The 18,870-nt window shown below is 41.5% G+C and overlaps 1 protein-coding gene across 2 annotated transcripts in view; it reads left to right on the plus strand.

The window, feature by feature from the left end:
* Positions 1–1,622: 1,622 nt before the first annotated feature.
* gabrb4 (gamma-aminobutyric acid type A receptor subunit beta4) overlaps positions 1,623–18,870 on the plus strand; it is a 52,523-nt gene continuing 35,275 nt past the window's right edge. For both annotated transcript variants that reach the window (XM_040181319.2, XM_040181320.2), the window contains exons 1-2: positions 1,623–2,310; positions 4,252–4,346. In XM_040181319.2, the coding sequence (XP_040037253.1) occupies positions 2,228–2,310; positions 4,252–4,346 (178 nt within the window). In that variant the 5' untranslated portion in view covers positions 1,623–2,227. The remainder of the gene's footprint in view (positions 2,311–4,251; positions 4,347–18,870) is intronic.

The raw sequence follows: 18,870 nt of genomic DNA on the forward strand, positions 1-18,870 counted from the left end.
ATTGTTGTCAGGTTTATAACAGCAGATTGAGATTGGTCATGTTAAAAGCTGTGTTTCTTGCAACGCTAGAAATTCTTCCACTTCCTTATTTTTTTCATTGACTTATCATTAAATAAGCTGTTAAAACACATTATATTTCACACAGAAAACCATCAAACTTTGTGTCATACTTGATCACTGACAAACTTAATTCTACTCCTGTGGGCAACAAATACCTGTTGAATATCAACATGATTCAGAAGATGAGCTCATCATGGTGGCCCTGACAGTGATTGTGATGATGAGGAGTAGGACAATGATGATGAAGCAGAAGTAGTGTGTGTGTGTGTGTGTGTGTGTGTGTGTGTGTGTGTGTGTGTGTGTGTGTGTGTGTGTGTGTGTGTGTGTGTGTGTGCAATATCCCTGACACACAACATTTTGTTTTCGTACTATTGTAGGATTAATGCCGCCCCAGTCCCGTCATAACAGGGATGGCTCCCTAGTACATAAGTTGCTTTTGTCCCACTGACACCTCAGTGGTGACAACATCGGGTCTACTCCTTTAAATGAGCCTTTGCGCATAGCCTTCGAATCACCACAACTGCATCAGTGGTGGCTGGGTTGCTTAGCAACTGGACAGCACAGCATCCCAGAAGAAAGCCTCCTCCTCTGTATAAAACACAAGCCTGTGTGATTCTTGAAATTGGGAGTGCGCGTTAGCGGTTTCCAGCAAGGATGTGCACGCTTCAAACACATAGGAGCCAGTTGTGGTTGGCAATGAGCAATTAAATGAATAAAGGAGCGAAAGCCTGTAGGCGTATTGGTGCGCACGCGGACTGCCGGCGCGTGTTTTTCTGCGCGCGTGTTTAGAAAAAAAGAAAATTGTGGCAAAGTGAAAGAAATGCACGAAAACGCACCGGCACACATGTAGTGGGTTTCAGAGAAAACCGACAGACGCGATTCAACGTATATATGGACGCGCTGTCACTAAAGAATTCACCTTAGGTGTCCCCCCCCTCCCCGCGCGCCCCACCCCCCTCCTCCTCCTCCCCGTGGCCACCCCCACCCCCCCATGCCCCTCACCCTCCCTCCAGTAGACTAGGACATCATTTTAATTTCAACTGGGAACTCAAAAAAGAAAAAATCGGAAGCAGACACAAGACATCGTGGCCGCGCGGACTGTTGCATGTCGGTCATCCGCTCGGCGGTTCCAGGAGAAGCGGAGCGAACCCAACGCAACTCCGCGGCGAGACGCGCCGAGACGCGCCAAGACGCGCCGAGACGCCATTCAGCGGCGGACCGCGGAGGCAGGAGGACTTTTGTTTTTTCTCCCTTTGACACGATATCCGACGCTGTGATACACGCATTGTCGTATAAAGGGGGGCATCCGTATTCTTCGGCAACTCATTTTTTCTTCCCGCCAGAGGAGTTGATTTAGCCGCTCTAAGGTCTGCCTCCGATATTAAACCCAGTGCTTTTTTCCATGTGTATTTTCCCCTCAGTGACTTTGCGCTGATCTACATCAGCAGCAGCAGCGGCAACGAAGGAGAGGGGGGTGTGGGGGGGGGGGGGGGGTGGTGCGGGGGGTGGGGGCGGAAGGGGGGTTGAAGGGGGGTGGGGGGGGCGACAAAAAAAAAAGAGAATGAAGATTTCAATTTTCTTTTTTTTCCTTTTTTTTTAACCCACCGCTCCCCTTCAGCAGACCAGCGTTTCCAGCTGAAACAAATATTCTCCTAAACCAGCATCATCACGCTGTGGAATAGTCTGGCGCCACCACAGCACCGCTGGAACCATGCCTCTTCTGCAGATTCGGACTGGGAAATGTCATCCGCCGATTTGATCATCAAGGGGCTGCCGCTCGGTCATTCATGCCAGTGTTTGCTTTTTTAAAGGGAGGAATACTTGTCGTCACTTTCAAAAGTATTGTGTATGCTGTTTTTTGAGCAAGATGTCGGATCTTCTGGTGTTGGTCGAGGGGCTCTGTGACCTGCACGGATTTCCATAGCCGGGAAAAACACAGCGGGGGGCCAATTCCACGATTTACAAAAATAAAACAAGCCAAAAACAATAACCCAAGAAGCCTATTACAAGAACACATCGCATTTGTAGATGTAGGGTAGTTTATTCGACATCTTCAAAAGACAATCTCATTTTTTTTTAATTGCCTATTGTTACTTTGTGAATTTTCTGGACGACCACTGGACTGGTTGGATTATAGAAACACATATATATTTAAGGATTTGTTGAGATGTTGGGACGTCAAGAAGATAAATTATGTGGAATTTTCTCTGCTCTGGCGGCTTTGTCCTTCTTCTTCTGCTTTGTTCAAAGGTAAGAACACATCGCTTTGACCACAACAACAAAAACAAAAAAAGAAACGTGAATAGATAAATATTTCCATTCACACCAACGGACGTAATTGCCGCTACAATACAAAGGCTGAAATGTGACAAATGGCACGAACGGGGCACCCAGGCCTACTTATTAGGGGCATTGCTGCTGATATATATGCTCTGTTAAACGGAGCTGTCGCGCGCGTGAGCGTAAAAACATGCGCGTGCACGGCATCGAGCCTATTGTGAAACGTAACCTACTCCCGATATCAAAATGTGGATATGCACATGTGTCTGCGGGAAAGGGGCGATTCTCAGCATGATGATGTCTTGTGTCAGCCCTCTGTGGGCAACAGTAGTGTTGGCCGATGATTAGCTGATGCGATCGATCAGCAGACGATCGATTGATTACGCCAGGGCAAGCAGCCAGGTATATGGCTCCAGTGCTGTGGAAACCTTGTCCGAAAGCTTACTTGTTGCATTCATCTTTAAAAAAAAAAAAAAAAAAATGCAAATCCTCGTCAAATAATCTGACGTGATTGCACATTTTATTGCCCGGAACCAAATCAATTAAAACTGAAAAATAACCCCTCATCTTTTGTTTTCAAAAGATTTAACATATCAATGAATGCCGTTTTGTTTGGTTCTTTGAGATGTTTAGCCTATATAATAAATGGCTGCACAGGCCTTTGAGGAACATGCAAATCTCCCGATCAGTCCCGTTTTATTGTTCTGTTGTTAAAGGCGCTGATCCCTCGTGGCCCACTCCTTTTCCTAGGCTGCAGTAACCTGCAGCCTCAATTATGAGATTCGGTTGCTCAGTGAGAACTGCATTTCTTTTGAGCCAATTGCAATAACCAGGAATAACAAAAGGAAAGGGGCGGTAATCTTGCACGGGTTTCAGGTGTCATTGATCTTATAATGATACTCTGTCAAACCCACGAGTCCTGTAACTGGCCAGCTTGACGAACAGCTGCACTACGTGTGAGCTAATTGAACGGTGTTTCCCTGAGTAGGCCGAGGGCTAGTTCTCCTATCAGGGGAGCAATTTTAATTTTAACCCTCCCCCCGCACCCCCCACCAACACACGCACACACATGCCCATTCCACACCCTTCCCATAACAAGGAAGCTGAGCTGAAGAACTGGTCTCGGTCAGGTGATTCAGGTCATGGCATCAATGTTATAAGTGTCAGTCAGAGTGGTGCGGACTCTGCGTTCCTCCTGGGGGTATTCTGTCTCCAGTCCAGCCTCAGACCAACGAAGCCTGTGGCTCTGACAGCACGATATGAGTCTGTGTTTAAACACATGGCCAAGAAATAACACCGAGCACCAACTTGTTACTTAAACAAAAGCAATTGCATTATTACTCTAATGATCTTTTAGAGGTCCATAACATGCTTGACAGGGATATTAAATCATAGCCCACTGACCAGATGAATACATTGTAAGTGGGGTTCAGTGGTGGGATGGATACACAAGGCATGTTTATTAACCTTCCCCACGACAACGCAACACTATTTGTCTGACAACTGACTGCAACGAGCATTTTTCATAGCAAAAAATCTCAGCGTGGTGAATGTTTGTTTTTCTTCAAATGTGGTGACAGCCCAAGATGTTGAAAGATTAAAACTATATTTGACTAAGATGGAGGATAAAATAGATGAAATATGACAAAAAATGCTCACTTGGAAAGAAAAATGCATTCTTGGACTAGTGGTTTGTTGTTCAGGTTTTTTTAATGCATCATAAGTCCTCGTTCCCTTCGTCAAATCCTCACCACGTTGGCGTCATGTCATTGATGTTGATAACACAGGGAACGTGCCCTGATCCTGTATTGTACATCTTGTGCGCTGTAGAGAAACAAAATCTATGAGAACAACAAAATATTCAGTTGTACTACTTAAAATGGCTGTAACACTTGTGCTTTCTGCCCTCAGCTCTTCCACTGGAAGCACCGGAATGTCTGTGGCCAAGACCACCGTGGACAAGTTGCTGAAGGGATATGACATCCGTTTGAGGCCAGATTTTGGAGGTAGGTGCTGCAGCTGTACGTCCGTTTTAGGGCCCTCTGTTGTCGAGGGTACGTGCGCGTCAGGGTGTTGTACAAAATGACGTTCGCGTGTCATCCCTTTGAAATCTGTCAAAAAAGTAGGCCCGTGGCAAAATATGAGGGACGGCTTTGATGGGACTGTTACCGCGTCATTACTATGCATCTATTCGCGTACCGAAGATGGCTGCTCCTGGAGAGGTAGAGCACACATTGCGGAAAGCACGATTTAAGATGGTTAACGTGATGATTTTTTTTTTTAATACTTTTGGGTTTCTCTGATTTTCTGGAGAGTCCATGTAACACACGATATTGTCTCTGAACATTTGATTTTGCAAATCAGGAAAAGCATGTTTGCCCCATCAACTTTTATGGGAAATAGTGCGTATTTTTACATACCCTCTTCAGAATAATGGATAATGAAATATTTTGATAATTTGATATAAATAGAAGGAATGATGGAACAACTGATAAGTGTATGTCATTCAGGCTGATTGTTTTGCCGAAACGATTAAACCACATTTTATGTTCGGCAATTTAAAATATAGTTGGATTTTTGAACCGCTTATAATAGCCTGATTACTGATGGATAATGATGTATAACAAAATGAGCTGCTTTAATCTAAACCCACATTGTATAGGATGCGTTTAAAGACGAAGCTTCCTGTTTCATTGGCATTTGGGCCCTGGTCTGTGCAAATCCACTCGCTGAAGACGTCATAACTCAGCACTGACTGACAGCTACACCGATGGCTCTAATTGAATACAGCACATGATTAAAACTAATCATTTCAGCACCAGCTTTGTTTTTCTGCTTTACATGTGCTACACAACTTTGTGCTCAGAAAAGCCTATTGCGCCTTGAAAAAAGAAACACAAAACAAAACAAAGAGGGCGTTCCACTTGCAGGCCATGTTGATGGAGTATGATGTTAAATTAGTCTCATCGCCGCTTGAATTTCCTTTAGCTCTAGTGCTTCATAAACACCCAAAATATTTGTCCTACATGGACAAATATTGGCATGCTGAAATAACCTGCTTTGAAAAATGAATCATCCCTTGTCCAGCCTTAATTATTTAAAATCGTGGTCAGAAATAACAGACGTGGCATTGAACTGATTGAAAGAAATAGTTAAATGAATGATAGGTAGAGACAATGATGCATGACTCACCTGCAAGATATCTGATTGTGCTATGCATTCAGGTCATGTGTAAAAAACCTTCACTGCATTAAACAAATTATATTACATGATAGATTATGATGTTCATTGCCTCAAGAACTTAATATGTATAATTTGCTCTGGCAGGTTTACTTTTATCTGTACATTTTTCCATTTTAAAAGCACATTGGTTTCCTCTTTTTAGACAGAATATGTCCTATTATTGTTATTATTATTACTATCATAAATATCAGAGCTCAGATATCAGAGGTAATTTATGGCTATTAAATATATACTATTCCCCAGAATCTTCTTTAAATAGGCTTCAGGCGGCAGCCTGTCATCCATGCGACCTCATCACACTTGACGAGAATGAGAGCAAGCAGTGAAAATCATAAAGCAGGTGCACCTCCTAATATAACCTTCCTCTGGATGGGGGCTCTGCCAAAAACCGATGGTCTGATGAGGGCAAATGTGCCAAAATGCGCCGTCCTGATGCTAGCCACTGTAAAAAAACTGTTATAGTTGAGGTTACGTCTTCGTTCTGGGTTTGAGTGCTGCCATTCAAGAGTTGTTGAAGGGTATCACAGCAAGACGCAAAGAAATGTCTCCTTTACAACTGTGTAAAACAGTTGATAAAACAGCGGTTATGAACTGTTAAAATAAAATAAAATTTTAAGCCGACTTCAGTTGGGGATTATCTTCAGCTTAGTTCTATAACATATTTGCACCTTACTCATCCCCACCAAAGGAATTTCAACCATTGCCCTCATGACAGTTGGCGGCATTTTTAACTCATCTAAATGACTTGTCAAAGATGTCTTGTCTTTGCCATCAGCGACAGTGTTTTCATTCACCAGTTCAATGAGTCAAAGAAGACCAAACGGCAAAAAGAAGTGTTTAAAATGTTGTTGCCTCTCACAATATTCAAAATGAACATCTTGTCTTGATACATACAGCATTTATTATGATCAGAAGATACCAGGGTACCAGGGACATGTCCACAGTACAGTTATACATATACTGTATGTATATATATATACCTCAATGTAATAACATTTTGCCACATTATTGGATAATCTCCCCCCTCCCTGTAATTATTTGGTTACTTTCCTTTTATTTAGAATAATGGAGTAACAACAACAACACCGCTTTGTATCACTTAAAAAACAGTTCAGCAAAGCACGGCGATATGAGAGAAGAAGGCTTTTGGTTTCATGTTCTAGATTATATCATTTCTTGTACTTTAGTTTGTCAGCTGCACTTTATTTCTCCATGAACAGGTTGACTTAAAGGTGATCTCAACAAAGGTTTCTACTTTGATGTTGTCCGTTGGCTGCAGCGCACTATTTTCTAGCAGCCTGTGAACGCACTTGAGTGGGCAGAGCAAGTTTTAGAGCGCGAGTATCCCAGGCACGGAGTAACTGTGCTTCACCCTCAGGCCGGGGGAGCTGTGGTCCGTCATGTCTTGATATTTCCTACATCAGTCAGCCACTTCTGTCGTGACACACACTGCTGACAACCTTCGGCTCTCCAGAATCAACAGAGAGGGTCCTAATTTGGCACAAAGCTGGACACACACTTGACTGGCTCCTAGCAGCTTGGCCAACACCCATACAGTATCTGAAATAGAATCCAACTCGGAGGTGTACAAAATATGGTCCCACTGGTCAGAAAGACTGGAAATAGTTCTGCCATGTGACGTTGATGATGTGTTGTGGCCTTATCACCAGTATATCTAAATGATGTCGTTAATTTCAAGATATGGGACACAGAATCAACCGGCAACTGTTTCAGAATTCAGGATCAGGTCTTGTTTTTGTAATTCTAATTTTATTTTTTTTCAAAAATGTTGCGACTTTCCCCCGACTGATGCATCCGGTGCAAGTAGAGTCTTTATCGTTTCACTATCTGCTTCTTCGTTTTGTAGCCCTTTGATGTAACTTAACATAGAGATGAATCATACACCACAACCCCCGTGTAACCTGCATATTACATCACTTAGATTCATATTCAGCAAGATAACCAGAGCATTGCACACTCAGCCAAGAAATTGTAATTAGTTCAAGATCGAGCAATGTTTTTTTCTCTTTTTTTGTACACACTTGAGGTATGACTGAAAATCTAACAAAAATAAAAAGTAAAATATTGAAATAATATCACCACTAATCCGATGTCGGCATTGAAAGATGTGCTTTGTAAGGAGGAATGACATATGTTCGTCTTACACTCTCATTGTCATTGTTATGATGATTACATGTTAGCCATTGGGTACTAGTAAGGAAATAACAGTGAATATGATTGTTTATTACAAGTGTTACAGCAATGGGAATGTTAATAGACTATTATCCTTGAAAATACAAGAGAGTGACCTGCAGGTTTTATGATAATTGACCATATAAGTCATTATAAAATGCTTCAGTAGTTCAGAGTACATATGGGTGCTTACAGCCACGCTCATACACTATTGTGAGCAGTGTTTATAATGTATTACAGAAATGCACAGTAAATGCTTGCTATCTCAGTACTGTCTAAATTATTCTATATAATATACAACCCTAAATTATTTATGTTTGGAATATGATTCAAGGACATGTTTAGGTAATCTGGGCCTGTTTGGTAGGGTCAGTTCATTTGTGGAGGAAGCTAAAGTTTTTTGGGAGAGAGATCGTTGATGGAAGTAGGGATGAGTTTTAAAAGAGGTTTATTCTACTGGTTGATTCTTGTGTGTGCGATATTTCATTTAACGAACTGGTCTACGAACCACCGTGATCCTTGGTGCTCCAGTTTTACAGTTCACCGGCGTATAAGAATAAGAAAGGCCGGTTTGATGTCTACATCGAGGCAGAGATGACCGACTTGTTGGAGCACTGAATATTACGCTGTGTTTGGCTGCCGACAAATCCAATCAATGGCTGGTGTTACCATCTCCTTATACACCTCAGCATTCTGTTACTTTATCTGCAACTGGAATAGTTGATGCTGACTTGAAGTAAAGTCCTGGCCTCATCAAAGCAAAGGGGTTTGCAGTTCAGGCCCCTTTACGCTTCAGCGGATCAAGCAGTTCAGAAACGAAGGAGGGGTTTAGGAGGTTCAGGAAGTTCAAAGGGACCAGGACATGTTCGTCTCATGCCACGTATAACTGTAAGCTGCAAATTGCTTTAAGATGGCCCTGTCTCATTTATGTCAAGATGTCATCCTGGAGTGTCTTTAAATTGCACAAAAAATTATTGATTTGTAATATGACTGAAGATGATTGTGGAAACCGAAAAATGTTAGTTGCTGCACCTGTGACAAAACACAGGGTTGTTTCCCTGGAGACCAGAAAACAGCAGACCCTTCCGACTTAAAACAGTAGAACCAATGACAGGATATTTTATAGCATCGACCCCTGATTTCTGTATCTGCAAGGTCTCCTCTGATACTGGCCCCAATGCAACGGACTGACTCTTTTATGTATGGTGTTGATTACTAGAAATTCCATTTTCTATACTAGCACAGACGCTTCAGCTATCTAAGGCTTTGTATTTAGTCAAGTTATTTTTAATCAGGATGAACTGATTATTTTTGTAAGTAGATTTAGCTAATAATACGAGGATAAAGTGACAATATCCATTCACTTTAATTTGACATCTATCATGATATTTTTTGGTAAGCAATTCAAAGCTATGGTTTGTAATGTTGATAAACTAGCAAGAAAATGCTGGATGTCAAAAGCCATCCAACCAAATGTTGCAAGTATGTTGTTAAGTTACGACACTGACATCCTTCCCTTCTGGCCTCCTTCCGAAGCATCCCCCCAAATTATCACTCTAAGCATAAATCTGAAAGAAATAAGACTGGGTTGAGTCAAATTGTTTGTGGCAAATGATTGTGTGGAATTATAAGAAGTCCTGTAACAGCCCAAAATACCAAATTTTCTTTCGATTCCATTCATTGATTATTGTTTTTTTAAGTTTTACATCATCTCATATGCTCTTGAATTGAGGTTTTTGTTGCACATTAAGAAAGATGCAGGGATGCATAATGCTGCAGTTCGGTCTTACTGGCCGTTTGTCAAAATAAATACAGTACAATGATAATAATTCCATACACACAAATGTGTATGTATGCATTCAAGAGTGCCTTACACCATGTACGTCTTTGAAGCTATTGATTAGTTCCCTGTCGAGTTTCTGTGCCACTACAGTAGAGCCAATACTGATACAGATACTTGCTCTCATGGACAGCCATCCCACCTAACGTACCCCCCCGGTTTCTCCGACATGTGGCCTCAACACGTTCGTACGTATTGGCACAGTTGGTCTATGATGAAGTTGTTTTTATAAACGTCCCAACAAGTGCAAGTGAATACATTTATTAAGTAGAGTAATCAAATACATGACCCACCTAAATCAGTTTCATAAGCCTATTTAATTATTTACCAGTCTCTGAATGCGTCTACAAATATGGGTTTACCTTGAAGTAGACAATTATTCCAATTTCTTCTGAAAGCAACAACAGCGACAAAATGTTTTGTCTGTTTCTTTTTGTAAGTGGAAACATTATCTTTCAAGTGTACACAGCGAATGGATTACTGCATGAAAAGGCCCCTGAAATGCGTGATCCTCCACCAAGTAGTATCAGCTTACAATTCAGCTATCCAGAATTAAGAAATACAGTCAATGGTTGTGAAGCAGATGCCAATCACTAGCGTAGGCTATTTGGTGTGTAGTCATCTGTGTGTCTTCATCTGTGCCTGCATGCGATCGAGTAAAAGGTTATTTCTTTTTGCGCCCGCTTTTGCCAACGTGATCTCCAAAACCTGTTCATAAAAATGTATAAGAAAATCTTGAACAAAGAAATTCGTAACAATACATAAGAACTGGCGGTGGTTAACCACGCCCCTTGAGTGAACAACATGGCGGACCATGTTGGATTCTTGAGTGAACGTCTCTCCGCCATGTTGGATTTTTTGAAGGGGTTACGGTTAGTATTGTATTCTTACAATTTAACATTGATTTCTCGTTAAAAATGCAATCATAACACGATTATTTTACATCGTTAGACTTCACGAAGTGTGTTTACGGGGTGCAGGTCCAAATTCACTTTGAATAGGGTGACGTCATCAGTTGCAGTCCATATTTATTTAGTATGTATCACTACGAATTTGTATGTTCAAGATTTTTGTATACATTTTTAAGAACAGGTTTTGGAGATCAGGCTGCTTTTGCGCAAAGGTGTTGTGGAGAGTGCAGAGTGAGATTTGTACTGTCGGTAAAGGAAAGCAGCGGGCTAATTAAACACTGTTTCTGTTCTGAGAAATTCATCCCAATATTTAAAAGAAGAATAACACACGTGACGTCCAGTCAGCCGGAGGAGGGGAGGTAACAGGAGTCAGCGATCACCTGAGTAACGCAATCGTCCTTCTGAAGGACGTATTTTAAATCAAGCTGTCATCATCACGGGAACAGGTTTTATGATCTCAGCTTCAACCATTAACAAAGCATGACGGGTGACATATAACTAATGCGCTGAACATGCCATTCTGCCTGCTGAACCGAGTGCACAACATTCTGGACTATAAAGAACCAAATGTATTCAAATCTGCACTGAAACGCAGCTCTACAGCATTTTATGGAGTGTTACATGTGCACGTTTATATATGGCAGCACACATGGAAAAATATGTAGATGAAGAGCTTGTGGTAAAGTTGAAAGACCCCCCCCCCCACACATACACTAAACATAGTTGACTGGGCCCTGGGGCGCTTTTGAAATAGTGACTTTGAGAAGAGCTTGAAGTCATAGAGAGAATGCATTTAAAAATGACTAACGATGTATTCTGCGCTGTAGCAGAGCAGATTAGATTGAAGTGATTCAATCGCACATACATGTCCACAGAACCAAATATGCACAATCGATAACACTTTTTACTTTTTCCAACATGAATCTAATTTGAAAAAAAAAACAGTTAATAAAAGTAATTATCTACATCCTTAAGTGGAAAGTGCTGAAACACTTCTTCTCTACATCAATGTGCATTACGTACCACGGCCTTAAATGTGATGAAAGAAAACTGCAGGGTGAACAACATGCGACATTTTACAGAGAAAACGAATGGTGTGAAAATCCATTTAACCAATTCAAGTACATATTTATCTTTTCTTCTTCAATACATGTTCATAGCCAGAGGGAAAAAAGGAGATGATGATAGATGGCAAAGGTTTGCAAAATCATCAAAAACGGTTGATGAATAATGCTGTAGAGCGGTCACAAGTGCTCTAGAAATCCTATTTGTACTGTATGTAATGTTTTTCATGCTATTCAGCATTTTTTGCCGTCGCTGTTGATTATGTCAGCATTTACATTGTCTTTCTCTGCTTACTACACTGAACATGGAAAATAGTTTAGATAATCAGCACAAATATGGCTCTGTGATGCTTTCCTAAGTTACTCTCCCTCCTTCCTTTGTCCTTGTCTGGCGTAATAAACAGTGGTACTGGCGTAGTGTGTATTAAATGGTATTCTGTCACTTGTGCAGCAGAGAGAAAATGAATTTCGCCGAACATACTGTTGATATGCATAAACAGGGTGACAAAGGAACTGGAGAGCCTGTAACTGTCTAACAGAAGGTGCTGCTCTGGGGTGATTTATGGACTGTTGTCATTTGCTGTAGATGGCCCGGCAGACTTTTGAAATCCTTGTGACTGCTCATAAGTGAAAGTCTGTGTTGTGATTATTCTCGATAACTTTAAATAAATGGCCTTCAGAGGGGGAGGGAGGGGAGAGGGCGCGGAGATGTAAAAGCTTTCAGTGTAAGGATGTGTTATGAAAGGCTCTCCTGGCTCTCGGTCTCAAAACAATGTGTCCTGTCTTTTTTGTTAAACATGATTCTTTGTGTGAACATTCATTCATCCTAAACACTGTCAAAGTAATGCCTTTAGAATTTACTGTAGATAAACACATTAGATATTGATGTTAACTTAAATGTAATAAAAGTCATATTGAAGAAAGAAATTCTGAAGATATCCAATGAATAGACAAAAAACAAGCAAAACCTTCACAGTCAACAACAGCATCATAAAGTGCAGCCAAAGATACCGTGGCGTTTAACACAACATAGTACGTGGATGTGCGAGCCCGACTGGATCTGTTAACTGTAAGCACCTGATCTCTGGCTACATATCCAAGCATTCAATTCCACACTCAGGTTCTGATGCAACTCGGTGCCTGTTCATCCTGCAGCCGTGTCATCAAAGCACGGTCACCTGTTCCTGTCTTCCACACGCTGCTGATCTCATTTTCCATTGACCCAAATGGGCCCTAGCTGCAGCTTGATCTTATTTGTAACGGAAAGGCAGTCAATGTGGACGTGCTGAACATCTCAGTGCCTGTGTAGATACTCTCAGTATTTTAGGCTCCCAAATTCGTCCTTTTACCAGAAATCTGGGAGTGATTTTTGACAGTGCTTTTAAACTTGACAAACATTAGTTCTGTTGTCAAAACTAGCTTCTTCCAGCTGAGACTCCTGGCTAAAGTCAAGCCCTACTTGCTACGCAAAGACTTTGAGAGAGTAATACATGCATTCATTACGTCCCGCTTAGACTACTGCAACTCACTGTATGTTGGGTAGGATCAGTCATCCCTTCGTCGCTTGCAGTTAGTCCAGAACGCAGCAGCTCGACTTTTGACCAGGACTAAAAAACGCGACCACATTACACCGGCTTTGGCCACCCTCCACTGGCTTCCTGTTTGTTTCAGGATTGAATTTAAAATTGTATTAATTGTTTTTAAAATTTTGTGGGTTGTCGCCTTCCTACTTGTCGGAGCTCTTACATGTCCACACACCTATCAAAGCACTGAGGTCGTCTAATCAGATGCTCCTCGATGTGCCTGGATCCAGGTTAAAAACCAGAGGTGACCGAGCCTTTTCAGTGGCTGCTCCAAACCTGGATTAGTTTACCTATCCATGTAAGAACAGCTCGGACCATTGCAACGTTCAAGTCCCTGCTTAAGCCTCACTATTATTCATTGACTTTTAATTCAAGTTGAGCTTTGATATTTTGACTTTATTCTTCTCTACTGTCAGATATTTTGTATTGTGCTCTGTCTGTGTTTTATTGTATCGCTGCTTTTCGAGCTTGTTAAGCACTTTGGTCAACCGAGGTTGTTTTTAAATGTGCTATATAAATAAAATTGAACTTGAACTTGAACAATGTAGCCATGAAACTGCAGATCATTTGCAGTGAGACTGGTGAGTAGAAAAGATACTTAATTGACCGAATATGAGAGACGCTGGACAAATGAGAAAAGTAGAAGTTGTACCACTTTATGTTCAGTTTCTTCTGTACCATACTGTAAGTAATTGTATGTATAATTGTTCCTTCACGCTGTGCTTTGTGTCCTATGAGATAACTAAATGCTCTCCACGTTCCGTGTGCGTGCAGCTATTGACCAAGCCGCTTCCCACGTGGTGGTTTTACCCTCGGTGAACATGACTACTGATGGATGGTACGGTGTATCAGCGGCAATCTGCACTTTTTTGCCGCCGCGGCCATTAAGTGATGCAAGGCGGCAGTTCCTTCAAGACCAGTGGACGCATTAGCAATACCGAGAACGATCTCTTAAGTCTGGGTCCTGCCACGTGTCAGATGGTGGGCCTCTTTGCATGGCGGCGGACAGCACAGGCCGTCGTAACTCAGTCTCAAAGTAATGCCTATTCAGCGCAAAACAGGAGTGTGTTGTCAGAATCCCAGGATGGATGCTGGGGCATGAACAAATGGTATCTAGCCTGATGAAGAGAGAACCTCCCCATGATTTATTCCTGAGAAAGCACAGGAAAAATGCTCGAGCTGTGCGTTTTCCCCTTTTCCTTTCACTTAGATTTCCCATTTGAATGAAATGAGGTGTGTATGCAGGCAGGCAGAGGGGAGCAGGGGTGGTGAGATATAGCACGCAGGAGAAAGGACATCCTTCATCTTCACATCCAAAGTGTTGTTTTCAGCAACTTTGAAAAGGAAGAAGACAAATGCTAATAGAATTACACTGGGATGTATTTCCATGGACTGTAAAGTACAAAAACCCTATGTCAGACTTTGGGGAGGCATCCTGCATGCAGGGTTTCTCACCCTCCCCCGTTTCCACTCTCCTCTTAAGGTCTCCAAGGACACACTTTTTGAACCCGCAGTGATTGATGGGAGGTGTGCCCTTGACAGGTCCCGGACAGGCTGGCCAAGGGCAAGATGCGGCTATCCAATTGTTTCACATAGATAAACGGGTAAAGAAATGTCATACTGCACTACAGATAAATGCTGTCATCCTCACTAGCCGGAAGCATGCTGAAAAGCCTATTTCGTTATTGAACTCCAGAAGCCGGCCGGATGAAACTGGTGTCCACATAACTGTGATTTGTGCTCCGTGCAGAGCTGGAGGGAAAAAGCGGAGGAGAGAGTGTATATGTTGAAAGACAAAAATTGAAACAAAACATTAAAACATAAAAGCTAAAAGTATTACGGTTGATAGATGCACTTAAGGTCAGAGATCTTGATAATAATTGGCCTTTGTAGTTGCATCCTCTCTGATGTTTGGCCTGTTGTGTTTACTACAATACGTATCCATCTACAGAAGTATCTATTCTTTGACTTTTATAACCATCTCATGAGTATGCAATTACTCAGCATGTACTAGAACATTTTTTGTATTCAGAAAAGTTTGTGGTTTATCTGTGGGTTTACTCCAGTTGCCTGTGTCTAATAAACAGGGAAATGTTGTCTCCAACAAATAGTAATAATCCTAGTTGAATTTCAAGTCAAGAAGAAATTAAAAAGATTCATTTTTAATCCTTGAAGGTCCCATCTCAGGTCATATTGTCGACGATATATGCAAAACATTTACAAAAATCACTCTCCATATTCATATATCAGAATCCAATAATCTTCATGTGCTTCAGCAGCAATAACATGATATCTATTCAGCAATTAATCTGAAACTTTCAGCAACAAAGGAGGGTGTGTGTGTGGAGCCACAGTCCTCTGTAGGTCCGTAATGTTCCACATTCTAAGCCCGTACACTTTTTAGCTGTCTATTTCAATGCAAAAGACTTGATTTAAATCCCTCTACTAACTGTACACCGCTCAAATCTTCTGTCTCGAACACACTCACAGTACAGAAGCTAAATATGCTGTAACTGCTGAAACTTACGTTTCACTAGGACTTTAAGGACATGCTAGAAACGAGCAGTAGGTCTAGTCATCCACTAGTCACTGTTCAGGAATCAGGAATCAGGAAACATTTGGATTCAAATTTGAACTGCAGGTAACCATAGCAACAGAACTGTCTGCTTTGTGCTGCGTAGACCTTGGTATGATCATGATAATGCTCTCAGAAGCGCTCTGATATAGAAAATAAGGTAGACACCTTTTAGTGTTTTGGCACATACAACTAACTGTGTGGTGATATTCAGCACATACGCAAGCAGAGTGACACTCAGGTCAAAGCTGTTCCACAGTTACTAAAATCCATCCACACTACAATACAGATTTAGAATACATCCTTTCTTTTGATTTAGATCGTAACTCATAAAAATGCCTGTGTTCAAAGAAGAATTAAGTTAATTTCATGATCGTGTCCTCTAGAAAAAACAAAAACGTTTTTTCAGCAGTAAACTATAACACAATGATATGCTCATCAGTACTAGATCTTATTGATACACATGATGTTAGCTTTTATGTTTTCACAGGAATGCAATGATGATTGTTGAGTAATGTGTAATGGTTATTTTGTCTGTATTCGATAAGTTGGCCCGATACACTGCAGCTTGTCCCAATAGCATTCTATTTGACCCCTTTACTTCAGCCTAAGGAAATGATTTGACTGTAATATCCAACACAATATGATAAAATATGTATACGCCAAATGGTGTGTGTGTGTGTTTGTGTGTGCGCACTCCCTACCCAGTAACCAGTATATGCACCTTCCTCACGATACTGATTCAGAACATTTTGCAATGAACCCTGTAACTACCCTGCACTGACAGCTGCATTAAAGTCACATGCAATAAAGGTGACACATTATGCGCTTTTACCACAAGTTGATGTGGTTCTTGGAGGTCTGAATGAAATGTCTCAAACATACTTTAGGTCTAGGTGAATGGCCGTAACACAGGCTCAAAGGCCAAAACAATAAACAAAATTCCCCCCACTAGCTACAAAATAAGAGTTCAGCTTTCCTACTAGAAGTAAACCGAAACAATACTGAGCTCCCTGTCTAACCCCAACACAGGAGAAAACAAGCATGTTAAAATAAATGGCAGAGAACCCCTACAGAAGCTCTCGGTGGGTCTCAGCTACCGGAGGACACCGCACCAACAGCAAAAGAAAGAAAGAGACAGGAGGCGGTAATATAGGCGTCGCTTATCGCCTGATGCGTACAACAGAGAGACAATATGAAGGCAAAGGACGTAACAATCATTATTAACGGCACCCTTTTCAGCCAGCCTGAACAGCTCTGCTCAAAACGACCCGTTTGAGGTCTTAATGCTAAAGAGCCCCCTACCTCCTGTGCCCTCCACCATCCACCCCTCAGTGGTCTGAGCCTTGCATAGCATGCCGCCTCCGTTGTGTCATCACGAAATGTAAAACACTAATGTCCACTAATCTGTGATAGAAATTACATCAAATCATTGCATTGATTTTTATAGTAAATCGCTGAATTTGTGTATTTTCCTTTCCTGGGGGGGAAGTGGTGTCGACAGTGCCAAGGCGATGTAAGGGAGACTCCCACCTGGTCTGCAGACGTCAGCAAACCCTGGAATTCCCAAACGAGTTCTTTTTATTAAGCAATAAGGTCTCAGAGGCTGTACTTTATCGTCCGGTATTGTAACACTTTGAGGGTGTTGTTCGGCCCAATGTGCCATGTTACATTTCTGTGCTGTTACAGTATTGAAGATAAAGTACTGCCTCAAGTACCTTATTGTTTTTATAATACAGTTACCAACAAAATGATAAATAGTAAGTAAATAGCTGTCTTTCAGCACAAAATAGTTGTATCCACCAAAAGTTGTGTAGCACATTTCAGTAGCCCAGAGAAAAATAGTCCCCGTACGTGCGTGTAAACAGCATTGGGTCTCCTTGCAAGATCTCGCACTTTCTCATCCATTCACATCGCTCATGACGTCCACCTTAATCGTCCGATTGCGAAAACTCGCATTGCCCGAAACCGATCATTTGTGGGATTTCTGGTCATTTTCGGCGATCACCACCGTGCTCAAAGCTGAAATTTTAACTAACGGTCGCGCAAAATCTAACCTGTTACTTTGAGTGCGCTTTGATATAGAACGCTCGGGTCAATGTGACCCACTCTCAACCAATCATCTACCCGTATTATAATTAGTAATAATTTCTGGAAGCATTATAAAGCGTCTTGTATTTTCTCAGCGTTTGGGAGTTGGTAGACATGCCAGACAGCCAGTTTCATACTATGTCCAAGGTAAAGCTGCAGCACCAAATGCTTTGTTATCATAAAAAGTAAATAACTCCAGCCGCTGGTTGTTTTTAAAGTGCACGCTTTCAAAAGATGATCCATTATTCAAGACCGGTTTTGTTTAGAGTGTACTTTTAGGTCACGGGTACACTGTGGTTGCGCTTATTAAGTTTCAGTCAACAACTGCATAACATTTCCTAACGCTTAAATGTGTGTTCTTTGGTTAGCCTCTTCTTCTGCTGATTTCATCATAAGATGGCCCTATTGATGATCCCTCTATGGTCAGACATTCTGTCCATTTTCACAGTAGAGCACTTGTGTACGTCATACAGTACATGTGTACGTGTAGTCCAATTCCTCTGATCTACCACCATTTACTACCTGCAAAGTGCTCATTTACATTATAATTTATGCCGTCTGGTCTCTCCATTAAATGCATCTGGAACAGATCTGTCCCTTTAGCCTCTAAGGTCACATGCTCCTACGGTTTGAATATGGAAGTATGATGCTGAACTGTCCTCCTCCAGTCACGCAGCACACCTTCTCTATTCCCCAGCACACAATATCCATTCTCCTTTTTATTCTCATTTCTTCTGTTTGGTCTCTGTGAGTATCTTATCTTGTTGTCCTCACTTTACGTCCATGTGATTTTGCTTCCAATTTAGTATTTTTTCCTTGTTTTGGGCCTGTCATTTACAGACTGTTATTCTGCTCTGTTGACTTTTCTTTGTCAATTCCTTTCTTCTTTGTTTTCTGTGAAGTTTTTTTTTCTTCTTGGGTTCTTTTTTTATCTCACCTGCACCATGTGACTTTCTCTGTTTCTTTGTTGTAGCATCATTTGATGTGTGGATAAATTAACTTTAAACTGTAGTTGACTGGTGAGTGAGAA

This window comes from Gasterosteus aculeatus, chromosome 7 (assembly GCF_964276395.1).
Source record: "Gasterosteus aculeatus chromosome 7, fGasAcu3.hap1.1, whole genome shotgun sequence".
NCBI classification, from domain to species: Eukaryota; Metazoa; Chordata; class Actinopteri; order Perciformes; family Gasterosteidae; genus Gasterosteus; species Gasterosteus aculeatus.